This window comes from Erythrolamprus reginae, chromosome 4, assembly GCF_031021105.1.
Source record: "Erythrolamprus reginae isolate rEryReg1 chromosome 4, rEryReg1.hap1, whole genome shotgun sequence".
Lineage (NCBI taxonomy): Eukaryota > Metazoa > Chordata > Lepidosauria > Squamata > Dipsadidae > Erythrolamprus > Erythrolamprus reginae.
Window position 1 is genome coordinate 34,744,644 of NC_091953.1, and position 27,129 is coordinate 34,771,772.

General features: G+C 39.1%; 2 protein-coding genes across 2 annotated transcripts; one reads left to right on the forward strand and one right to left on the reverse strand.

Annotated features, from left to right (window-relative positions):
• The first annotated feature begins 2,706 nt into the window (after positions 1-2,706).
• Positions 2,707-4,031, forward strand: GPR15 (G protein-coupled receptor 15). The gene has a single exon (XM_070751717.1). The coding sequence runs from the start codon at positions 2,806-2,808 to the stop codon at positions 3,826-3,828; it is 1,023 nt and encodes a 340-aa protein (XP_070607818.1). The 5' UTR covers positions 2,707-2,805; the 3' UTR covers positions 3,829-4,031.
• Positions 4,032-11,557: 7,526 nt separating this feature from the next.
• On the reverse strand, positions 11,558-25,524 carry LOC139166457 (apovitellenin-1-like). Its single transcript, XM_070750029.1, has 4 exons — positions 25,464-25,524; positions 20,968-21,077; positions 15,324-15,486; positions 11,558-11,821 (listed from the first exon to the last, which is right to left on the reverse strand). Exons 2-4 carry the CDS (start codon positions 21,026-21,028, stop codon positions 11,719-11,721), a joined length of 327 nt encoding a protein of 108 aa, XP_070606130.1. The 5' UTR covers positions 21,029-21,077; positions 25,464-25,524; the 3' UTR covers positions 11,558-11,718.
• Positions 25,525-27,129: the final 1,605 nt, after the last annotated feature.

The following is a 27,129-nucleotide window of genomic DNA, read 5'->3' on the forward strand; positions in this document are numbered from 1 at the left end:
GCACACAACAGATATAAACTTAAAATAAACTGCTTCAGACTCGACTGCAGGAAATACGACTTTAGTAACCGAGTAGTTGATGCATGGAACTCACTACCTGACTCTGTAGTATCGTCACTTAACTCCCAAAATTGTATCCTTAGTCCATCCACTGTTGACCTCTCCCGATTCCTAAGAGGTCAGTAAGGGGCATGCATAAGTGTACCAGAGTGCCTTCCGTCCCCTGTCCTAATGTTTCTCTTTTACTAGTATCATGTATAAATATTGTTATATCTTTGTATACCGCCAACATATATTTGACAAAGCAAAATAAATAAATAAAATTAAAAAAACACATAAAGTTCTGCTGAGGAAATGAGGGCATTGTTCAGTGTAAAATCATCTGTGAAGATTTACAAACGTCGTAGCAGTTTTTCGGGCACCAAGTGTCTTTCAGTTATCGTCCCCATATCTATTTACAACTGATAGAGCCTGCACATACATTCATTCACAGGGTGGTTCCACTATATGCTAAGCATTATCCCTCAGTGGGCAGAAAACAATACTGGCCAAGTTTGGCTCAATAAACTAAGATCAGGAAAAGATCGAGTAAACTGAAAGATGCCAACAAAGGGTCATTGATCTTGCCATTAGATACTTGCATCCTGACATCTGATGCAGATATGTAACTTCTTTTAGCATCATCATGATTATGACACATAATGATATCTGTAACACAGATTGCTGGCAGGAAATTAGTGATTCCCAGTATTAAGTTGTATCTTCCTGTTCCCATGCACTGACTTCCTGTAATCTTTCTCCCTAAATAATATGTAATAGAACTTTGATTTTACACTTTTCAGGCGGTCCTAGGATAATTTCAGATCAAGAGGAAATATATTAATTGCATCTAACTATGGCACAAATCCTGGCATCATCTTTTTATTGCTATATCCCCATGACGTTGCGTTCATTGTAATCGGCCCTGAATGTCCACCCTGAATGTGGTGCTTTTAAAGCTCTCTTTTAATCTTAAATGAAAATGGTCATTAAGAAAATTTTGTTCCTGTATTGTTTTTTTTAATTAGATAACAGAAGCAAACAGGTTCAGATAACATCAAGGACTCTAATCCTGAGTTACATATACTCGACATATTCTCGTCTATCAAATTTCTCTGGATTTGCTACTATGTGTCAGTATTTGTTCATTCATTCATTCATTCATTCATTATTTGACTTCTATGCTGCCCAATCCCATGGGACTAAGTATTGTTTTCACTGTGTGGATAACAGAATTTTCTGCTGAAAATTGGGCAGATAGAATTCCTATGCAAATGTCTGTGTGTTGTTATTAAGAATAATTCTGCTAGAGAAAGAAGAAACAGTGCTTGGGATGAGAATTTCCATAAAACAAGTTTTTTTTAAAATTCTTAACACTTCCGGTTATTATTAAAGCAATTTTTAAAAGCCAGCAATCCTAAACATCCTTACTTCAAATAAATCAGTTGTAGTTAATAAAATATACAAAAACAGAATAATAAAATAACAAATGGGTTTCTAAGAAAGAAACTAAGGTTGTTGAGAGCAAAAACAGAAAACACATCCAAGGGCAGAGTTGTTGCTTACACTAAAAAAAATTAGGCATTTCTTTAAGTTCCAGGCTTAATGGCTTTTCTAAAACACAAGAGGGTGGGGTAGGGGGGTAGTCTGATATGAGTTTGTAAATTGTTCTAAAGAATGGGGGCTGCAACAGAAAATCTTGACTCTTTATGATTATAATTTCTAGGGGAAAGGAATAGAAATTTAGAAGAATGGTCCTGTTGTTCTGTCCTGTTGGCTAATTGGTTAACTGGCTAACACAGAGCTGCATTAGCAGATGGATAAATCCCTCATTTAAAAACTTCATGGACATTATTTATCCACAGGCTATCACAGAGTTGCACTAGTTTAGTTTGGTCCCAAAAGCCTGTCAATCTGAAGGAAGTTGGGAACAAGAAGATAAAAAATAGTCATCATAGCTGCTTTTATTCATTTGCATTTGGCTTGTTTCAACATATCTCTGCTTGAGAGAAAGGGAATATTTTTAGAACCTACAATATGTTCCTTTATATGATTTGACTCACTTAAACCAGCCCTGAAGAGACTTTGAAAATAAAGTAAATAACAGTAATTTATATCATTGATTGATAGATAGATAGATAGATAGATAGATAGATAGATAGATAGACAGACAGATAGATATGTAGATGCTATATAGATATATGTATATGTATAGATAACATTATAGTTTCTTCTAGAAAATCTATGTTAAACTGAAGTACTTTGAAAAAATAACTGCAAAAAGTAACAAGTCTATGTAAATCAAGTCAGAAGGTTTAAAAAGTGCTATTGGTGGAACATGTGCCGTAAATGTTTTATGGTCATTCGCTGTAGAACTGAAATTAACATTAATAGTAATGTGAAATTTAAATATATATACCTGTTCATTTTTGTCAAAAATGGGAGTATCTTGGTCAATAAAGGTTATAGAAGTGAAAAAAACAAGAGCAAGTAAACATTACTAAAAAAAAGAGGTCCTCTGAGAAGTTCACCTGTTATTTTGCTTCTACTAAACAAGCAAAAACCACAACACTTCTTTAAATTTAAAAAAAAAGCATACATTTATTGAGGTTCAGGAAACCACCAGTTTTCACAATCTATTCTCCACTTAAGTGGTTGCTTAGTCATTGTTTTCTGGAAGAAACTGAAGGAAAGGACTGCTTATTGCACCTAAGACTAAAGAGTTTAGCTGCTCCTTCACCAACCAGCTGTTGAATCATTTTTGAAATGGAGGAAACAACTCCCATCTATGATTACTTCTATTCTCTGAATTCAGATCCTCTTGAAGAAGATTGCGAAACTCTGAAGCTTCCTTATATGGAAATTTTTGTGAGTGTTCTTTATATTGTTATTTTTCTTATCGGGAGTGTAGGCAATGGTCTTCTGATAGGAGCATTAATCTTCAAACAATGTGTATGGAGGCTTACTGATACCTTCATTGTCAACTTGGCAATTTCTGATTTTAGTTTTCTTATCACATTGCCTTTCTGGATAGACAAGGAACTAGCCTCAGGACTTTGGAGATCTGGCTCTATTCTATGCAAAGGCAGTTCCTACATTATCTCAGTCAACATGTACTGCAGCATCTTTCTTCTGACGTGGATGAGTGGTGACCGGTACTTGACCATCATGTACCCATCGATGGCTAAAAAAATTAGAACAAAGCTTTATCCTATTCTTATTTGCACCAGCATTTGGATACTATCCTGCCTGTTAGGGCTGCCTACTCTACAGTCCAGAGAGTTGGGAAGATACAACAACAATACTTATTGTATGGACAAGGAAACCATAACCAATAATTGGATTGCATCATTGATGTTGCTAACTTTGGCTTTCTTTATACCACTGTTCAGCATATTAACACTGCATTACTCCATAATTAAAAAACTCTATATGCACTATCAGAAATTTGGAAAACAGGACAAAAAACTGAGAAAATCCATCAAAATTGTCTTCGTGGTAGCTATTGTTTTTTCTCTCTCTTGGACTCCTTTCAACATTTTTAAAATCTTGGCTTTGGTATCTAGCATCTTGGAACCGAAGGAACCGAAGGAATCCTTCTGCGTTTACAAGAAAATGGTCTATCTGGGCATGGAACTGGGTGGACTATTCGCATTTGCCAACAGCTGCGCAAACCCTTTCATCTACTTCTTCTTTGATGATTGCATCCATAGGGCCATGATACAAACTATTCTTCCATGCAGGAAGTACAATAAACCTGGAAGCAGTTTTTCAAGCTTGGACACTTAGATTTTCAGAGTCCATTTCTGCCCAAAAAGGTTATTCTAGAGAAGACAAGGAAGTTGTTATCCTGCATAGAATCATTGTTTTGAAGTACTGTATTCATAAAAAAGGAAATATGAGTAAATGAAAATAAAGAATTACGAAGGAATTATTCAATTAGCTATTGAATATTTATTTCAGTTATATGGAAGACAAGATATGTATCTTTAATTGGGTAGTTAATGAAAAGATTAAGTTGAATACCTGTATACTTACACTGTAAGAATTATATACTGTATTCCTGAATGTTAAAAGGTAATGACATGAAACAATTCTTGAAACTAATATGATCTAAAATAACAGAAATTGTTAAAATCCGTATCTTTGGAATTATATAATAATTCAAGCTATTCAACGGTAAAGCTTATTTAGACATAACTCATTATGTTTATATATATAGATTAGTTTAGAATGCAAAATTTTAAAGTTATGCCTCTTTTTCTGTTAATTGTAAACTAAGCTTCTTCTAAAATATACTCTTTTTTCCAGATATACATCTATATCTCTTATATTATGTAAAAACTATTTTAGTTTAAATGTTGGTGTTATTGTGATTCTTCTAGAAATACTTGTTTTCTGATTTTTAAAAATAAATATATGCATAACAAATTAATTGGGGCTGTTCCTCATGCTACGTTCAAGTGTATTTCTCAGATTTTGGGTTAACAGAAAATAATGCTGGCATAAATTATGCTGCACTCAGGGTTTTAGGCTGCTAAACAAAGGCAATAGCTTATTATGAAAGCAATTGAGAGATGGTTTGCAATGTTAAATACGTACAATATTTGATCTATCAGTATCACTACAAAAGATTTTACTGAATAATATTGATTTACTCAAATATATTTAAATAATTGAATTTTCCACTAAGAAAAAAAAACCCATGTTGACATGTTTTGTAATAAATGTGTCAGAGCAAAACAACATGCTTATTAATAGCAAGAGGTTAAGATATGGGTAGTTGCCCTTATTTGTTTATAAGTGATGGTTCTGTTTTTTCAATGTGGTTAAGCTGCACTATCAGAAACCAAAATCTACTGAAACAAATTCCATATATGGACTTATTTACACATTTCCATGGTGTATAGGGTTCTTTTTTTATCAAATCCCATAGTGATTATAGATGCTGCCGTTGAATTACAAATTCAGGCTCCCAAATGCAGACAAAACAATAAAAAGAAAAAAGAAATATAGTGAACAGTAACTTTGATCCTTTGGATCTTTGCAGTCCAGATGTAACCGTCCCAAAACCTGCATTTTGGCTTCCCGAAGAAGCAGTTTGCAATTTAATCAAAACATAAGTAGCAAAGTGAAAATCTAAAATACAGTAGTTGCTGGCAATTTATGAGCAAGATCTTTCAACTCAGACATATCTCGGATGTTGTTTCTGCACCACTTTGCAAAATTTGTATCATAAAAAAAAGTGATTGTTTCTGTGAAATGCTTGATTGTTATGATGCCAAGTGGAGCTGGGGAAATGTTCTTTTATCCTGTGATCAGAGGTTATGTTTTCTGTAGCTGTGACAAGCACAAATTAGGAGGACTTAATTGGAGGCCACTTCTTGCCAAGAAACAAAAATCAGGAGGGAATAAAAGGCTTTGGCCCTAATTCGAGGACATGGGAATTTCAGGAAGGAAACACAAAACTTCTTATGCAATTTAATACCTACGATGAGAAATTAAATGATTTAAACTTTATTTTGCTGGAAAGTGGATTCTAAACATATTATTTACACATTTACCTTCCACCAGATCCCAGTAATTCTGGGCACTTGAAATTAAATGCAAATTATTTGGAAAAATAAAAACAAGACAATAAAAATAAAACAAAAAAGGTAGAGATGGCAGAATGACAATTGAATAGAAACAAAAACAAAAAAGCAACTTAAGTCAAAAGGAGCTTCAGCCATCCTCACCAAAGACTTAGGTGAGGAGCCAGGTCTTCAGGCATCAGGTCTTCAGCCTTCTCTGTGGCGGCCCCGCCTCTCTGGAACCAACTCCCCCCAGAGATTAGAATAGCCCCACCCTGCTTGCCTTTCATAAGCTCCTCAAAACCCACCTCTGCCGTCAGGCATGGGGGAACTAAGATAATCTTTCCCCCTAGGCTTCTACAATTTATGCATGGTATGTTTGTATGTATGATTGGTTTTATAACAAGGGTTTTTAGCTGTTTTAGTATTGGATTTTGACATTCTGTTTTTATCACTGTTGTTAGCCGCCCGAGTCCATGGAGAGGGGTGGCATACAAATCCAATAAATAAATAAATAAATCTTCAAAACACCAGCAGGAAAAAGCCATTTGGATTTTATAAGAAATCTCATTCCAGAGGGCAGGCTATGTTACAGACAAAGTGCACTTCCTGGGTCCTAAGAGAAGGCATTGGTTAATTCAGTGTTTCTCAAATAGTGGGGCAGGCCCCACTGGGGGGCACAGAGCAATGTCAGTGGGTGGGTGTAACTCCGGGGAATGTGAGTTTTTTTGCCGCAGGGAGTAGGGGAATTTTTGCACTGAACAATAGCATACAGCACAGAGTAGGAGATATGAAGTGCATATAACAAGCCTTAAGCGACACCATGGAAAAATATTTAACAGGGTTGAAAAGAAAGGAGGAGAGAGACGGAGCTAATGAGACAAAAGTAAGTCTCCCGAAAGCTAAGATGAGGAAATATGACAAAGCGTATGTCGCGCTTGGCTCCACTGTGACTACGGTGGGAGACGAGGGAAGACTGTTATGTTTACTGCATCTAAAAATGTTGGCAGTGGACACCATGAAGCCAAATAAATTAAGCCATCACATTACACCCTAATCACACTGATAAGCCGCTTGATTTTTTTTCAGTGAAAATGTGCTGAATATTGCAAACAATCGTCCCGGCGGAGAGTTGGGTGTGGCACAAAATGTTTACTTCTTCCGGGGGGAGGCTTAATAGAAAATAATTGAGAAACATTGAGTTAATTGAAGGGACCAACCCTGCCACATTGAATCCACGATGTAAATATAGGAAATCCCTGAGTTAACCAGGCCCTCTGCCATGTCGACTATTCTTGGATCCAAGATAAGTTTCATTTGGTCCAGAATGCATGGCCAGTGAAAAGCTTGTTTGGTATGCCCATATAACACTTCTGCTTAATGAGCTGCACTGATTGCTCTTGTGCAATTCTAGCTGTTGGTTTATCACCAATGAAGTCCTATATGGAATAGCACCAATTATTTGAGGGTCTACCTATCTTCCATGGTTTCTGCCTGGCAAGTAAGAGCCGTCAGTTAGTGTTTTTTATGTCTTCTTGATCAAGCCTGTCGTCAGGTATGGGGGAATTGAAATTCTCCCTTCCCCCTAGGCTTATAGAATTCATACATGGCATGCTTGTATGTATGATTGGTTCTTTAAATTGGGGTTTTTTTAGATTATTTTTAATATTAGATTTGTTACATTGTCTTTTTTATTGTTGTTAGCCGCCCCGAGTCTTCGGAGAGGGGCGGCATACAAATCAAATCAAATCAAATCAAATCAAATCAAATCAAATCATAAAATAAAATAAAATAAAATAAAATAAAAATAAATAAAAAATAAAAATAAATAAAATAAAATATAAAATAAAATAAAATAAATAAAATAAAAAATAAAATAAAATAAAATAAAATAAAATAAAATAAAATAAAATAAAATAAAATAAAATAAAATAAAATAAAATAAAATAAAATAAATAAAATAAAATAAAATAAAATAAAATAAAATAAAATAAAATAAAATAAACTCCAAAGGTTTGTTTATTGCATGTTCACCCTTGGACAAAAATCTCACGAGACTAAAGCGTACTCTGCATTTATCTAAGATAAATGCTAAAAGAAATTAGGGAGGATCCTTCCTGGGCCACTTCCTGCCCAGTAATGGTTGAAGATTTCTCTCTATTTTCCCCTTTGGTAGCTCAGCATCAGATTCCACCGCACAACCAGACCACAAGTTCCCTACTAGAGAGGTATATGCTTTTTACTAATCCTGTCAAGAATAGCTGTTTACCAGATAAAAATAAAAAGCCATTAAACTCATGCATGTAAAGGTAACTATTGGTCTGCAACTGAGAAGAGGTATACAGTGGCACCTCTACTTATGAACTTAATTCGTTCCGTGACCAGGTTCTTAAGTAGAAAAGTTTGTAAGAAGAAGCGATTTTCCCATAGGAATCAATAGCAAATCAGAGTCAAAGCAAATAATGTGTGCGATTGGGGAAACCACAGGGAGGATGGAGGCCCTGTTTCCTCCAGGAGATTCCTAGAGAGGCTCCACAGAGGCTTCTTCCTGCCTTTTCCGGACCTGTTTCCTCCCAGGAGATTCCTAGAGAGACCCCACTGAGGCTTCTAACTGCCTTTTCCGGTTACAGTTTCTGAGGTTCGGGTTTATAAGTGGGAAATGGTTCTTGAGAAGAGGCAAAAAAATCTTGAACACCTTGTTCTTATCTAGAAAAGTTTGTAAGTAGAGGCATTCTTAGGTAGAGGTACCACTGTACTTTCACAACTGCATAATTTTCTCAAGGAGGCCAGTTATATGTCAATGGACGTTTCTCTTCAATGTGCTGTGTTTTATCTTCGACGTACAAGCCCTGCTTGGGGATGAAATGCAGGGCTGGTTTTATACATTGCCCCGAGTTATACTGATAGCCCCAGTTGTGGTTTATTGGATTAAAAAATAAGAATCCTAAACACATCAGAATGTAGCCTAAAGATTTGAAATCGACTATTCTGAGCAGTTGCGATCTCCCTAACTATGCTCTTCCCCCTCCTCACAAATACACATTTAAGGGCTAATTAACCAATAAAATTGATTATGATTCATTCTATTATTAAAGCAGGAGAAAAAACGAGAGGAATGTACTTTAGGTTTACTGAGATTCGACTGCATAGCTTCCTACCATTTTGAGATAGGATCCAGCTGAAAATTATACCGGGCATCATAAATTAAAAATAAATCCCCTCTATTATATTCATTTTTAACTGGGGCCATTGAGCTTGATACTCTGCCCCAGCTGGCTGTAAGATTGTGTTGTTGCGAATGTGAACTATATTTTAAGGATTTGGGGTTTTTAGATAAGTTAATTGATTTTAAATTTGGACTTGGGGTGTCTCTATTGTTTTTTGTATGTTGTCAGCCGCCCCGAGTATTCAGAGGGGCGGCATATAAATCCGAATAATAAATAAATAAATAAATAAATAAATAAATAAATAAATGAGTAAAGAGGTTTTTGGATATATGTTCTCAGATGTCTGGGCAGAGGCTGCAATTGATTTTGACTTTTAAAATTTATTTATTTATTTATTAGATTTGTATACCGCCCCTCTCTGTAGACTCGGGGCGGCTCACAGCAACAATAAATCCTTTGTGCTTTTGAAAAATGAAGTCCTGTGACTTTGAGAATGCAACTTCAAGATTCTACAACTTTTTTTAAAGCATCAATCTGATCAAGAGCAACTTCCAGCATCACAGGGCTTCAGAGCCATGGCCTTTGCAGAAAGAGAGTTTGCTGACAAACTTCTACTAAATCTAGTTTTGAAGATTTAATGAAGAAAAGAGTTTCTTCACAGCAATCTTTCTGGGCTGCTGTAATGGTTTTGCAATCCTGAAGAAGGTAGCTAGAGATAGTTCGGTTGAATGATTAAGACACCAGACTGAAAACCAGAAAAGAGTTAAGTTCTAGTCTCACCTGAGGCAGGAAAACCAGCTGAGTGACCTTGGAGTAATCATTCTCTCTCAGCCCAATCTACCTCACAGAATTGCTTTGAAGAAAACGGAAGAAGGATTGGATATGTTTGCTAAATCAGAGTAAAGGCCTCGATGTAGTAATCCAAGCCCAGTAGCAGTACTGTAAATGCATAATTATGGTAATTCAGCGCTTCTGTTGGATGATGCAATGACAATGAATCAGCAAGAGATGCAATCACTCTGCTCCAAATAATATGATTGGTCAGTGTTTCAATGTATTGGAATATACCCTGTGTGGGTGTGGCTGAGTTGTAAGAAATTGATGTTTGATGCTGGTGTGTTTTGAACCGAAAGTAAAAGAGCCTTTTGCAAGAAAGAATCTCTGCTGTGCTGTGGTTTTATTCTGGAAGAAACTACTACTACTACTACTACTACTACTACTATTATTATTATTATTATTATTATTATTATTATTATTATTATTATTATTAATTGGATTTGTATGCCACCACTCTCTGCAGACTCGGGGCGGCTAACAACAATGATAAAAAACAACATGTAACAATCCAATTTAATGAAACAACTAAAAACCCTTATTATAAAAACCAAACATACACACAAACATACCATACATAACTTGTAATGGTCTAGGGGAAGGAATATCCTAACTCCCCCATGCCTGGCGACAAAGGTGGGTCTTGAGTAATTTGCGAAAGACAAGGAGGGTGGGGGCCGTTCTAATCTCTGGGGGGAGTTGATTCCAGAGGGCCGGGGCCGCCACAGAGAAGGCTCTTCCCCTGGGCCCCGCCAAACGACATTGTTTGGTCGACGGAACCCGGAGAAGGCCAATTCTATGAGACCTTATCGGCCGCTGGGATTCGTGCGGTAGAAGGCGGTTCCGGATGTATTCTGGCCCAATGCCATGTAGGGCTTTAAAGGTCATTACCAACACTTTGAATTGTGACCAGAAACCGATCGGCAGCCAGTGTGACTGGTATATCCACCACTCTTCCAAAAAGAAAAATAGAAAGGAAAATAGAAAAGTTTGAGATTACTCTGACATCCTGAGTTATTTATAAAAATAATAAAAGTGGAATAAAAATAAAGAAAATTAAAAGCACACAGAACACCTAGCCCAGTGAGGGCAAACCTGCTGGCACATTAGCAGTTGCCCTAGCTCAGCTCCAACGTGCATGTGTGTGCCGGCCAGATGATTTTTGGCTTACACAGAGGCTCTGGGAGGGCGTTTTTGGCTTCCGAAGAGCCTCTGGGGGAATGGGAAGGTCATTTTTACCCTCCCCCAGCTCTAGGGAAGCCTTTGGAGCGTGGGGAGGGCAAAACATGAGCTTACTGGGCCCACGGAAGTTGGGAAACAGGCTATTTCTGGCCTCCAGAGGACCGGCAATTGGTGGGGAAAACTGTTTTCACCTTCCCAAGGCATTGAATCAGACATGCGCGATAGCTTGTATGCATGCTCTTTTGGCACCCAAGGAAAAAAAGGTTTGCCATCACTGACCTAGCCCATACATGTAACTCTCAACAGGCAGCATGTGAAATAAGAATGGCCCTCTTTTCGATCCCTGTAAAGTATTCCTAGGGCAGCGTTTCCCAACCTTGGCAACTTGAAGATATTTGGACTTCAATTCCCAGAATTCCCCAGCCAGCGAATGCTGGCTGGGGAATTCTGAGAGTTGAAGTCCAGATATCTTCAAGTTGCCAAGGTTGACAAACACTGTCCTAGGGGACACGGTGGCTCAGTGGCTAAGACGCTGAGCTTGTTGATCAGAAGGCCAGCAGTTCAGTGGTTCGAATCCCTTGTGCCGCATAATGGAGTGAGAATACAACAGTTTAAAAGAACTGGTTAGAACCGGTAGGAACCCACCTTTGTGTAAAAGATGGTGCAAGCGCAGCACACCCAAAAACACAGGAATTCAGTATTAATGAAATGAAATGAGTGTTCTATTTGGATAATTTGCAATAGCAGAAGCAAGTAACACTGTTATGAAGAAAGCAGCTTTATAATTTATTCTTGCTGAGTGTAGCTTATTTATTTCCCAGAGTCCTTCACAAAGATTTTCCATTGCAGTGCTGATTTTTTTAAAAGATCTGTTGTATGCACAAAAACACAAGGATATAATTCACAGACTCGTGTAGGTGTTATCACTGTGCTGATACTTTCAAGTCTTCCCATAATTGAGATAATTTCTCTCCCAGTTGTTCAGCCCGTATACTGAGTTCAGCTGTTTTGCTTATCAGGAAGTTCCTGCCATAAAGAGATACCAATGTTAGAGAGTTTGAGAAATGTTCAAAAACTTTCCTGCTCAATAAACTTTGCCCAGGTTCGCCTGGTGCATCAGTTGCGGCCCTATTTGGACAGGGAGCCATTGCTCACAGTTGCTCATGCCCTTATCACCTCAAGGTTCGATTACTGGAACACCCTCTACATGGGGCTACCTTTGAAAAGTGTTCGGAAACTTCAGATCGTGCAGAATGCGGCTGTGAGAGCTATCGTGGGGCTTCCTAGATTTGCCCACGTTTCTACAACACTCCGTGGCCTGCACTGGCTGACGATTGGTTTCCGGTCACAAATTCAAAGTGTTGGTAATGACCTTTAAAGCCCTTCGTGGCATTGGACCAGAATACCTCCGGAACCACCTTCTAGCGCATGAATCCCAGCGACCGATAAGGTCCCACAGAGTTGGCCTTCTCCGGGTCCCGTCGACAAAACAATGTCATTTGGCGGACCCCAGGGGAGGAGCCTTCTCTGTGGCGGCCCTGGCCCTTTGGAATCACCTCCCCCTGGAGATTAGAATGGCCCCCACCCTCCTTGTCTTTCGCAAGTTACTCAAGACCCACCTATATCGCCAGGCATGGGGAAACTAAGACATCTCCCCCAGGCTTTCTTATATTTTATGTTTGGTATGTATGTGTTGTATGGTTTTTAACAGTTGGGGTTTTTAATATAATTTTTATTATTAGATTTGTTCTATTGTATACTGTTTTTATTACTGTTGTGAGCCACCCCGAGTCTTCGGAGAGGGGCGGCATACAAATCTAATAAATTATTATTATTATTATTATTATTATTATTATTATTATTGTTGTTGTTGTTGTTGTTGTTATTGTCTAGTGCCTTCCTGATGTGCTAATTTACATGGATCTATTTCTTCTTTGGTGGATTTGAGCAGCACATTGGAATCTATAAAAGGAAAGGACTCTGAAATATGGAAGTGTAGCAGCAACCAGGTTAAAAGAAGACCAGCAGCAATATTGAAGTCCATTATTGCTCCTAAGCATGTAATAGTAGTGGCAATCTTCTTGTTGTGGCTTCTGCTTTTCGTTCAACCTGTGAAGGTGGGACATCCAGTTGTCCTGCTACATCATTGCCATGGTTACTACAAAGTGGTACCCAATGGGAAAATAACAAGGATCACGTTGGGAAAAGACGAAAATCATCTTTACATCAATTCGGATAAATCCAAAGTTAGGTGGCCTTGGGTGGATATGAGATAAAGTCTTCATCATTCCGATGGAAGCTTAAATAATAGTTTGTGAAGTATTTTCAAGCCATGGTTAGCGGGGATGTGTGGATATATGCTAAGAAAGGTAATGGATTAGTAAGAGCGACATTGAAAACCATTTGCTGTGTGAATTAAGGTCAACATAGCTCCACCCAGTGAAAGGCTACCAAACGTTTTACTATAACACTGTGGGCGTGGCTTATGCAGGACGCCCTGCATTTTCTTTCAACATCTTTCAGTGCAAATTGGGTGCTCTGGGGTGGAGCTCCATTTTCACTACCCCATTGCATTCTGTCATGTCCGGGCAGTAGCCCACCCCCTAGCTCCACCCTATGTATAGAAATGAATCGGCTGAGTTTTATTTCAATAATAATTTTTCCAGTATTGAGAAAAGGACACTTATTTTTAGACTATTTACGAGACTGTCTCCTGCCACATACCTCCCAGAGACCAATAAAATCTCACCGAGTTGGTCTTCTCCGGGTCTCTTCAACTAAGAAATGGAGGTTGGCGGGAACGTGGGGGAGGGCCTTCTCTGTGGCTGCCCCTGCACCAACTCCCTCCCAATGTCCGTACTGCCCCCACCCTACTGCCTTCTGAAAGGCTGTGAGGTCCATGAATCTTGTCACGGCCAAATTATGATTGATTGGTATGTATGTTTGTTTGATTGGACAGTTTTATTGGGTTTTATTGTGGGCTTTTACTGTTTTTTAGTATTTAATATTTGACTTTTTATTATTGTTTTGTATTTTATATTGTTGTAAGCCGCCCGGAGTTCCAATGGGTTTGGGTGGCATAGAATTAAATTAGATTAAATTAAATTAAATTAAATTAAATTAAATTAAATTAAATTAAATTAAATTAAATTAAATTAAATTAAATTAAATTAAATTAAATTAAATTAAATTAAATTAAATTAAATTAAATTAAATTAAATTAAATTAAATTAAATTAAATTAAATTAAATTAAATTAAATTAAATTAAATTAAATTAAATTAAATTAAATTAAATTAAATTAAATTAAATTAAATTAAATTAAATTAAATTAAAAATTAAATTAAATTAAATTAAATTAAATTAAATTAAATTAAATTAAATTAAATTAAATTAAATTAAATTAAATTAAATTAAATTAAATTAAATTAAATTAAATTAAATTAAATTAAATTAAATTAAAAATTAAATTAAATTAAATTAAATTAAAAATTAAATTAAATTAAATTAAATTAAAAATTAAATTAAAAATTAAATTAAATTAAATTAAATTAAATTAAATTAAATTAAATTAAATTAAATTAAATTAAATTAAATTAAATTAAATTAAATTAAATTAAATTAAATTAAATTAAATTAAATTAAATTAAATTAAATTAAATTAAATTAAATTAAATTAAATTAAATTAAATTAAATTATTAAATTAAATTAAATTAAATTAAATTAAATTAAATTAAATTAAATTAAATTAAATTAAACTAAACTAAATTAAATTAAATTAAATTAAATTAAGACATCTTTGGGCTGCAGGCAAAGAAAACAACCGGGCTCTGCGGCAACCATAACATGTCATCAACATTTGTCACTTATGGCTTTTCAGTGTCCATCCCCTGTGACAAGGTGGTCTCTCTGCCAAATGGTTTAATTCCCCTGGAGCTAGTTAACACCTTTACGCTCATTCTTGCCTTTCATACAGGGGTGGGTTACTGCCCAGATGGTGGGGAATACAGTGGGGTAGTGAAAATGGAGCTCCACCCCAGAGCATCCAATTTGCATTGAAAGATGTTGTAAGAAAATGCAGAGCCTCCTCTTTGGGCAGCCTCTGCGTTCTTCCTGAAATTGTTTAAAAAACCCAAAGCCGGCGATTCTGCTACAAACAAAAATGTCTAGGAAAAGTATAAGGAGATAAGATCTGGAATTAATTCTATGTGATATAGGTTTCTGCCTTCCCCTCCTTTCCAAATGGCTATAGTATTCTCTCTTCATAGGTGGCTGGATACTTCTGGGAGTTGAAATTCACAAGTCTTAAAAGTTGCCAAATTTGGGGACCCCTGCTCTAGAAAATAAAATGAATAATGCTTGAAACCTAATGTAAGCCACTCCTACTTAGTCACATGATCATCAAGCCACACCCACAAATAAGCCCCGCCCACAGTGTGATAGTAAACATTTTGGTCGCCCTTACTGCTTTCATACCAATTCATGAACCCTCACCTAGCAAGCTGTGGATGACAATTACTTGACATACCTTGTTTCAAGAATTACTGGTGTTTGGACAGCATTAAACAAATACTCAGCTGCTTTAGGTGATACTTCATTTACGAATGAATATATATTGAATGCAATTGTATCAGGAATAACCAGCCAATCGCGACGAACATGCCTCTTTGAGATGGCTTTGGCTTCAGTTTCTGGAAAAGGCAAAAATTAAAATTAAAACTTCATCTGAATGAAGTACTGTATATGTAATCCTTGACCTACGACTGCAGTCACGATCGGGATCTCTATTGCTAAGTGATGCGATTGTTCAATGAATCATGGCTGATTTTACAAATGAATCATGATTGATTTTACAACCTTTTTAGCTATAGGGTCATTAAGCCAAATCACACAGTCATTAAATGAATCTGGTTTCTCCCATTGACTTTGCTTGCTGGAAACCCCCCAAGAGAAAGTCACAAGTGTCAATCGCGATACTTTGGAATGCTACAACTGATAGAAATACATGGTGGTTGCACAGCGCTTAAACTTTGATCATGTGGTGCAAGGGAGAGTCATAAATGCAAGGACTGGTAGTAAGTCACTTTTTATCACCAACATTTGGCACACAGATGCAGTCAAAGCTGCCTGCCAAGGGGGAGAGAAGGAAGGAGCCACAGTACAGTGATACCTTGTCTTACAAACTTAATTGGTTCCTGGACGAGGTTCTTAAGGTGAAAAGTTTGTAAGACGAAACAATGTTTCCCATAGGAATCAATGGAAAAGCGATTAATGAGTGCAAGCCCAAAATTCACCCCTTTTGCCAACCGAAGTGCCCATTTTTGCGCTGCTGGAATTTCCCTGAGGCTCTCCTCCATGGGAAACCCCACCACCGGACTTCTGTGTTTTTGTGATGCTGTGATTTCACTGAGGCTCCCCTCACTGGGAAACCCAACCTCCGGACTTCCGTTGCCAGCAAAACACCCGTTTTTGCACTGCTGGGATTCCCCTGCAGCATCACAAAAACACGGAAGTCTGGAGATGGGGTTTCCCATGGAGGGGAGCCTCAGGGGAATCCCAGCAGCGCAAAAATGGGTGCCTCGCTGGCAACACAAGTCTGGAGGCGGGGCATCCCAACGGCAGCGGTGGGTTTGTAAATTAAACCCCGGGTTTGTATCTCGAAAAGTTTGTATGATAAGGCGTTTGTAAGACGAGGTATCACTGTACTTCGTTTTCCCCCAATATCTGATTAAAGTGGAATAACCAGGATTTTTTTTCCCCAGACATCAGTTGGAACAGATGAAATTCCTCTTCATTGGTTGTCCACATTTTACAGGAACAGGAAGAAACATTCTAGTAAAGACTGTTTTTATCAATTTTATTTATTTACTAAAAAAATTTCTGTAATATAAATTGTCTCTAAAATTTTGGTACAATTTAAGGAAGGTATTTTTTTTATTGAGAATTTTCAGAGAATGTACTAATTTTGGATCCTGTTCTAGTCTCTTTACAGGAAGTTTCCTTTTATTTTGTAGCAGATTGGCGCCATCTTGTGGTCTGAAAAATCCTTATTTTTTTACTTTTACGTGTTTATGGAGATTCTCAGTTATCCAAGTCATGTCTCAAAGGTGCTTTTTCAAAAGGCAACTGGACTTTGTTTTTTCCTTGAAGAAAACATTCCACTTCTCAGCCAAGAGGTTTCTTCAGTTCTGACTGAATGGTGTACATGTAGGGGAATGGAAGGATTATATTTCTTTGCAGTCATCTGGTCATTAGCACTCTCTCTGAGAGCCATTGAGGCCACTTGGGAGTTTATCTGTGCCCTCAAGGTCAACTGAGTCAAGAGTGCAAATGGGTGTGGAATTTTCTTGGAAATGTGAAAGGACTGTTTGTATATGTCGGTAGTGTTGTGGTTGGCTCTGGCCCAGCTCCTGCTCCAAGGAATGTGGAGGTGGATGCAGGGGAAACATCAACATGTCATAGGCCTGTTTTATTGCCGACAGAGTCAGGTAGTGCAGTTTCCTCAGACGAAGAAGAAGGTGGGGGTGACTTGGAAGAGGGGGGCTTGGCACACAGCCCAGGAAGCCAATCTCCATTATCTTCGGTCAATTCGGATGAGGAAGTGTTAGACCCACGCATGCGCAGAATTATGCATCGGAAAGACCAATTGAAGAAATATTACAGGAGATAAGAGAGGCCACCCGTGTTTGGGTGGGACTCCAGTAATTAGAGCTGCTGATATAAATAGCAGTGTGCTGGCTTGGCCGTTGTGGAAGATGATCTGATCGTTGTTCTTCAGGACCGTGCCTTGCTGTTTCCAGACTTTGTTTGTTGATTTTTCACAACTTTGAAACCAAAGCAGAGCAAAGTGTGTGTGTTTCACTTCGTGGAAGAAGGAGGGCTGTGACATTCCTTCACAGCTGCTAGCTAAGTACTTAAGGACTGATTAAGGGGATTGTACAGACTACCAGGTTGTTTTGGGACAAGTGCTCTTTGCAATACAAAAAGGATGCTTTGTTTCTTTTGAATTTTTGTGATAAAAAAACATTGTTTTTGAACTTTCAAGTGTGTGTGTGTCTGAAATTTGTACCCTTGAATTTTCGGGATACTCATACCATAGAGCCCGGCAGAACAGGTAGGAGATAGGTGGTGTTATATTCCCCTTTGTTGATAGAGTGCTATTCAGTATTAACATACAATAGATGGCCTCTTTTACCGATTTTTCCAAGATCACATTCTTTGTCCAGAATATAAACGTTTGACTTTTATATGTTTTCTTGTTTCATTTGTTTGTAGTTGCTGAATACCCAGATTGGATCAGCACTGTAATTGATTTTTTCCAACATCAATTACCTGCTTTGTAATGTTAACTACTATTTATTTTTCCACAATTATATTTTTCTTAATTCCGTATTTTGTGGGATTAAATCCTTTTCCAGGGTATGATGCTGGAAATGGATCAGGTTTAAAGAGGTCAATAAGAATGACCAAGGGACTACAAACTAAATATATTTCCCTTCATAGAAATTCCCATCTCTATGAAGGGAAACAGAAACAATTGGTTATATTTAGCTTAGGAAATCAAGGAATAATGAGGGCATACAATAGTATTCTTCAAATACGATAGAATGTCAAGACCTCCTCTCTGTCATTCCAGAATGAAGGGAATATAGGTACTCTCTGAATGATACAAGCAATTTCTGCCAGTAATAGTAATGTTTATTTGCCAGAGTCCCAGTTAAATATATGAGAATTTATTTTTATTTTTTATTTATTCATTTGTCCAATACACAAATACATAGGAAGAAAAAGAGACATGTGGTAATATATGTAAGGGTAAAAGTGAACTTAGAGGAGAGGATATATGAAAGGAAGAGAATATATAAGATAGGTGAAAGAAAGGAAAGACAATTGGACAGGGGACGAAAGGCACACCAGTGTACTTATGTACGCCCCTTACTGGCCTCTTAGGAACCTGGAGAGGTCAATCGTGGAGAGTCTAAGGGAGAAATGTTGGGGGGTAGGGGTTGACACAATTGAGTCCGGTAATGAGTTCCACGCTTCGATAACTTGATTGTTGAAATCATATTTTTTACAGTCAAGTTTGGAGCGGTTCGTATTAAGTTTGAATCTGTTGTGTGCTCTTGTGTTGTTGCAGTTGAAGCTGAAGTAGTCATTGACCGGTAGAACATTGCAGCATATGATCTTGTTTGTGTGAAGTGGATAATCTGTGAGGATTCTTTAATTTGCATTCTTGCACAGGGCAAGGAAGGGAATATTTATTGGCCTAAGTATTGCCTTCCAACATCATGACTGTATGATACCATAATAATATCTGGATATGTTGATTTTTTAAATATTATTTAATCACATGACTAGTCCTATTGGTAGAACAAAGTTTAAGCTATTTCTTAATTAATGCAATACACAGTATTGATGATTAACCTGCTTGAACAGGGAGTTGGTCAAGAACAGTAGTTCTCAACCCGTGGGTCGCGACCAGTCATGGCCTCCTACAGGTACAGTCAGGTACACAGAACTGGTAGAAAAATTTTGCTCAGGTACGCAGAACTAGTAGAATTTTTTTTTCTTTTTTTCTCTTCTGGGCTCTGGGTATGTTTTTCTTATTACAGTAAATGAGATGGAATGTGTATAATTTTAGAAGAGCTGTGCGTGCATTCGTGTACATAAACATACGGTTTATATAATAGATAATGTATATTTTTCTGTGCCTGTAGGTAATATATATGTACACATGAGGCATATATACATAGAATTAAATAGTCTAATTTGGATGTTCAGTAATAGTAAATAGATAGGGAAATTGTACCTCTTTGAGGCAAGGAGAGGCCAGGCACCCTAACCTAAACCCTTGATGTGAGTTAAGTCAAATTGGCCACCTTTAAGCCAGTCACATGAGGTTTAAACCACCTCCTGTCACATGATCATCAAGCCACTCCCACCTGGTCACATGGCCGGCAACCACCTCCACAAAATAAGCCACGCCCACAGTGTAGTAGTAAATTTTTTTTACAGTCTTTTACTGAGTGCGACCCCTTTGAGAGTCGAACAACCCTTTCACAGGAGTTGCCTATCAGAAAAAATATATTTCCGATGGTCTGTCTTCGGAACTGAGATACCGCTCCTCTATCCGTCTCCAGATAGGTCCACTTACATGAAAATAGACTATTGCAAAAAAAAAAAAATACCCCTTTACCATGGGAACTTCTGAACATGCGCAGAAGCCGAATTTCCAGCACTGTGCATGCGTCACCATCTTGTTTCTGGGGTGGTTTTTTTGCATATTTTTTTAAAAAAATTGACACTGTGCATGCCTGCACTTGCAAAGATTAGATTAGATTAGATTTATTGGATTTATATGCCGCCCCTTTCTGCAGACTTGGGGCAGCTCACAACAATGGCAAAACAGTACATAGTGACAAATCTAATATTTACCAATCTAATTACAGTTTTAGGTTTAAAAATTCATAAAAGCAACCCCAATATATATAAAAAACAAGCACACAATCAATCATGCACCAAAACAACATGGGCAAGGGGGAGATGTTTCAATTCCCCCATGTCTGATGGCAGAGGTGGATTTTAAGGAGTTTACAAAAGGCAAGGAGGGTGGGGGCAATCCTAATCTCAGGGGGGAGCTGGTTCCAGAGGGTCGGAGCCACCACAGAGAAGGCTCTTCCCCTAGGTCCCGCTAGATGACATTGTTTAGTCGACGGGACCCGGAGAAGGCCAACTCTGTGGGACCTAACCGGTTGCTGGGATTCGTGCGGCAGAAGGCGGTCCCGGAGATATTCTGTTCCGGTGCACGCCCACTAGGCATGGCCACGCAGTGCAGGAGAAAGTGAACTGGTAGCAAGGTAAGTTAGAACCCATCCCTGAGTTTCCTAATAATTTTATTATTTTATGGTTGGAGGTCACCACAACATGAGGAACTGTATTAAAGGGTTGCGGCATTAGGAGGGGTGAGAACCACTAGTTTAGAAGATCTCTAAGTTCTCTTCCAACTTTTTCTGAAAAATGCCTGAGCTTTATTTAGTTCATCAGTAACTAGGTATAGCAACAATAATAAATCACATACACTCCATACTTAATACCAGGACTTAACTGGTAAGCTGAGGCAAGCAAGGTTCAGCAAGCAAAACAACTATGAATGGAAGGCCCCCAGATCTTACCAGTCATCATATGTGCAAGTAAAAGGATAAGAGCAAAAGATAAAGGCTTGAGCTGGAGCATAGTTTTGATTGCTGTTTTGGTAGAGGCTGACAAATAGTTTTGCAGAGTTCTGTGGAAAAAAGTATTAATGTTTAGCTATTTCATAAGGATAACATAGTATCATGATGCAACCGTAGGAAATATACAAGTTAGTACTTTACTGAAACAATATACAGTGGTACCTTGTCATACAAACTTTTCGAGATACGAACCCGGGGTTCAGATTTTTTTTGCCTCTTCTTACGAACTTTTTTTGCCTTACAAATGCACCGCTGCCGCTGGGATGCCCCGCCTCCGGACTTCCGTTGCAAGCGACGAACCCGTTTTTGTGATCCTGGGATTCCCCTGAGGCTCCCCTCCATGGGAAACCCCACCTCCTGATTTCCGCGTTTTTGCGATGCTGTAGGGAAATCCCAGGAGGGAAATCCCAGGATCACAAAACGGGCGCTCCTCTGGCAACGGAAATACGGTGGTGGGGTTTCCCAGTGAGGGAAGCCTCAGCGAAATCGCACCATCACAAAAACACGGAAGTGATAGTGCGATTTCGCTGATTTCGCTGAATCCCCTCCTGGGATTTCCCTACAGCATCGCAAAAATGTGGAGGTCTGTAGGTGGGGTTTCCCATGGAGGGGAGCTTCAGGGGAATCCCAACAGTGCAAAAACGGGCACTTCAGCTTGAAAAAGGGGTAGATTTTGGGCTTGCATGCATTAATCGGTTTTCCATTGATTCCTATGGGAAACATTGTTTCGTCTTATGAACTTTTCACCTTACGAACCTCCTCCCGAAACCAATTAAGTTCGTAAGACAAGGTATTACTGTAGTATACTGCTAAAAAATAAATAAATAAAGGGAACACTCAAATAATACATCCTAGTTATGAATGAATGAAATATTCTCATTGAATACTTTGTTCTGTACAAAGTTGAATGTGCACAACAGCATGTGAAATTGATTGTCAATCGGTGTTTGATTTCACAGAAGTTTGGTTTACTTGGAGTTATATTGTGTTGTTTAAGTGTCCCCTTTATTTTTTTGAACAGTTTATAATTTTGTGTTATGTCCCCCACTGTTCATATTATATCCATTGATGGATTCTGTTTCTTCACAATGTATATTGAAACTAAGTGTTTCTCTAGGTGCTGCTGATATATTTCATACATTGAAGGAAAATGAGCTTCCAGTTTGTTCAAAGTCTTATATGTTGTTACCGAGCAAGAAAATCCCATTATGCTCTATGCTACCTAGAGTTAAGATTGTCTATAAATAGTGGTTCTCAACCTTTCTAATGCCGCAACCCCTTAATACAGTTCCTTATGTTGTGATGACTCCCAACCATAGATCTAGTGTCAATTCTCCCAACAGAGCTTTAAGCTGATTGGCAGGAAGGTCAGAGGGACACCCCCATTGTAAACGCCTGATTAGTCGGATTGTAAAAATATGTTCCAAGGTGCCAGAATAGAAACTTTAGTTCCTAACACCATGGGAAATTTGTCTTTTCCCAAGGTCTTAGGCAACCCCTGTGAAACGGTTGTTCAACCCCCAAAGGGGTCCCGACCCTCAGGTTGAGAACCACTGTGCTAGAGTATAGAGAAATAATGTCATTTAAACATATACAGTATTCAGGAGGACAGGTATACCATAATGCAAATTGCAGAGAACCCCACTATTTGTTGATTTGAAAAATACAGAATAACAGAATTAGAAGGAGATCTTGTAGTCCAACATCCTGCCCAAGTTGGAAACCCATTCCAGGCAAATAGCTGTCCAATCTCTTCTTAAAAACCTCCAGTGAACATCCACAACTTCTAAAGGTAAGTCATTTCACTGATTAATTGTTCTCAGTCAGGGAATTTCTCCTTCATTTTAGGCTGGATCTCTCTTTGATAAGTTTCTATTGGTTACTTCTTGTGTTGTCTTCAGGTGCTTTAGAGAATAAGTTGTCTATCTCTTATTTGTGATAGCCTCTCAAATATTGGAAGACCACTGTCATGTCACCCCTAATCTTTCTCTCCGTTAGATTAGGCATCCAATTCTTGTAACTGTTCATCGTGTTTTGGTCTTCAGACTCCTAACCATCTTTGTTATTCTTCCCTGGACTCTTTCTACAGTCTCAATATCTTTTTTTGTCATGTTGATTAGAAGTAGTCACTCCAAAGGAGCTCTTTCCAGGGAAATATCTGGTGGTACTAATCCTTCACATGCACTTGATATTATCCCTTTTTGGTGCAGCCCAGAATTGTACTGTATTGGCTTTTTGGCAGCTGCAGCATATTGCTAGATCATACTTTAAAAGGTTGTCCTTTAAAACTCCTGGATTCCTCTCACAGTTATGCTGTTGACCCCACTATTTCTCAACTTCTATAATGATTCTCCAACTACGACATTATTTTAAGGAGTGAGAGCTCCCATAATACTGACTGCAGAACTGTGAAAGAATAGATATGACATAAATTCATGCTGTGATTAAATTACATCTGTCCTATATATTTTGAAATATACCAGCAAATAAAATTCTTGAACCACTTGAAAGCCTGGCACACTTACATTATATTACTTATATTACATTACTTACATTATATAAAAGCATTTGGAGGTGTTTTTTAAACAAGAATCTACTTCATCAGATACAAAAAACTATTTCAAGAATTATGTGAAATCATAATTCTCAAACTTTGTAGCAATAAAATTAAATGAAGTGCAACACACATGAATGGCAATTCACGTTTTGTGTTCAGCTAAAATTATTGTACAGTGATCTCTCGGTTAGCGCGGGGGTTACGTTCCAAGACCTCCCGCGCTAACCGATTTCCGCGTTATATTGGATGCGGAAGTAAAACCACCATCTGCGCATGTGCGCCATTTTTTTCATGGCCGCACATGCGCAGATGGTGGAGTTTGCGTGTGGGCGGCGGGGAAGACCAAGGGAAGATTCCTTCAGCCGCCCAACAGCTGATCTGCTCCGCAGCGCGGAAGCAGCGAGGAGCCGAAGATGGGGTAAAGGCAAAGGGGAAACCCCATCTTCGGCTCCTCGCTGCTGCCGTGCTGCGGAGCGGATCAGGTGTTGGGCGGCTGAAGGAACCTTCCCTTGGTCTTCCCGCCAGATCACTTGCCGCTTGCCGCTTGCCAGTCCACACACGCCCCCCTGGATGAGCGGCCCCGCATGGCCCCAGCGCCGGACTCCGTTGCCGAACGGCGAAACCGGAAGGGGCGAGGTGGGGGAGAACGGGAGGCTCAGCATTCCGGCAGTCGCAGCGCTGGCTGTCAACTTTTCTTTTTAGCACTGGGGAGGCAAGTCAGCTCCTGCCCAGTTTTAAAAAGAAAAGTTGACAGCCAGCGATTGTTCCGCTGCCGCCAGCATGGAGCCCACGGGGGATTCGCTTTCCTCCTGCCGGCAGCCGACTGATCGTGGGCTCCTTCGCAACCTCGGAGAGCTTCCTGGTTTTCGTGAGCTTTCATGCCCTGGAAGCTCTCCGAGGTTGCGAAGGAGCCCACGATCAGTCTCGGCTGCGGGTGGGAGGAAGGCGAATCCCCCGTGGGCTCCATGCTGGCGGCAGCGGAACAATCGCTGGCTGTCAACTTTTCTTTTTAAAACTGGGCAGGAGCTGACTTGCCTCCCCAGTGCTAAAAAGAAAAGTTGACAGCCAGCGCTGCGACTGCCGGAATGCTGAGCCTCCCGTTCTCCCCCACCTCGCCCCTTCCGGTTTCGCCGTTCGGCAACGGAGTCCGGCGCTGGGGCCATGCGGGGCCGCTCATCCAGGGGGGCGTGTGTGAATGCCACGGGGCTGGGCTCGGCTCCCCCCTCGGCTCCCCCCCTTACCAGCCCCGCCGCGGAAGGCTCCATTCTGTTCCCTGCTGGCCCGATTGAGCGGCCGGCGGTCTCCATTCAGGGAACAGACGTTCACCCCCTCCTCGGAGTCCCCGGCACCCAGCGTCCCCACGCCGCCTCCACCTCCCGGTAATGCGCCCGACCTCTGCCTCTCTCTTTCTCTCGCCGGCAACAGGGAGAGAAAGAGAGAGAGAACTAGCGTGGACTTATTTTTTATTTTTTAATATTTTATTTTTTTAATTAATATTTTTTGAAAAACCACGTTGCAGCGTTTCGCGCTAATCGAGAACGCGCAAATCGAGGGACCACTGTATCTTTCTTATTTGTCCAAGTCCCCATAGAACTGTTCTTCAACTTTATCCTAATAATCCTGTAAGGTGTTTTAAGAGAACAACTATTGGCTTGAAATTACATAACAATAATTATGTCTAGGATTGAAAAATGATCTGAAACTACATCATCTTTGTTTTAATTTAAGTGCTACATCTTAGGATATATATCATAACTCAAACTGAGTATTTGAATTATTGTTACCGTTCTGTCCTGTCCTGTCCCTCCCACCCATTGTCAACAAAATACATATATACATTGATATATTCAATTTGCTGAGAACTAGAACTATCACTTACCTCTTCACTGGCTGCTGTTACTTCTGATTCTGAAATATCAGCTCTTTCAGTCCCAAAATAGTTGCATCCAACTCTTGGTTTGTTTCACATCAGCTCTTTCACAATAGGTAGTTAAAGCTTAACAAAAGTATTGTTGGACTTGATAAGATGCCCAAAAGCTCAACTTAAAAAAGTTATTGGAAGTTTAACTTTGGGGGAAAAAAACAACCCAAAGCAACTCCTAATATTATTATTTTATTATTATTATTTATTGGATTTGTATGCCGCCTCTCTCCGCAGACTCGGGGTGGCTAACAACAATGATAAAAAACAGCATGTAACAATCAAATTAATAAAACAACTAAAAACCCTTATTATAAAACCAAACATACACACAAACATACCATGCATAACTTGTAATGGCCTAGGGGGGAGGAATATCTTAACTCCCCCATGCCTGGCGATAAAGGTGGGTCTTGAGTAATTTGCGAAAGACAAGGAGGGTGGAGACCATTCTAATCTCTGGGGGGAGTTGATTCCAGAAGGCCGGGGCCGCTACAGAGAAGACTCTTCCCCTGGGGCCCGCCAAAAGACATTGTTTGGTTGACGGGACCCGGAGAAGGCCAACTCTGTGGGACTTTATCGGCCGCTGGGATTCGTGCGGTAGTTTTCTATGCCATTTTCCATAAAGGTATGTGCAGATTTGAGATGACATAAATTTGAACTTATTTCAGTGATGTACCATTTGCCTTTACAATCCTGATACAGTGAATAATAACTCATTTTGCTCACATTCACAATTGTTGGGATAGGGGGTTAGACTATAGGCTTTATGGAATTATGTGAAATTGATTCAGTAGATTACAGTGATCCCCCACTCCCAACCTAATCCGAAATCCTGATTCGAAGCAGCACTTACTCACATGAAGTATGGCCACCTAATTTACAGAGTAGTCCTGGATAGTTTAGAACAACTGATAAAAAGTAGATAAAAAATGGTGGTTAGAATGCAGTATTTCAGGCTAACTCTGCAAGCAGCCAGGGGTTTGATTCTGATGGTTCACGTTGGACTGAGTCTTCCATCCAGTGAAGGGCTACCAAAATGTTTACTACTTATGCAGGACGCCCTGCATTTTCTTTCAACATCTTTCAGTGCTAATTGGGTGCCCTGGGCTGGAGCTCCATTTTTGCTACCCCACTGCGTCGTCCGCTCCCGCCCCCCGTCCGGGCAGTAGCCTACCCCTGCTTCCATCCCAGGTCAGTTAAATGAGGACTAAGATTGTTAGGAGGGGCAATATCTTGACATTGTAAACTGTTCAGAAAGTGCTATAAAGCACTTTGAAGTGGTATACTGTATAAGTTTAAGTGCTAAGTGTTATTAAAACACAACAAGCTTTTAAGTGTATCCTGGTAGACTCATTGTGGCATTGATGCCTTTATCTGAAGATAACTGCCAAATTGAAAGGAGTAGCAGGAGACTAGAATCTATCATCAAAATGTATGCTGCCTAAAATATTCCCAGGATACATGGAAATTTTCAATTGTCATTCTGAGCTTAAACGGGTAAGTAGCACTATCAACTTTTCTAAAATGCCAAATAGCTGCTTTTCCTAATACAGTGGTACCTCTACTTAAGAAGGCCTCTATTTAAGAACTTTTCTAGATAAGAACCGGGTGTTCCAATATT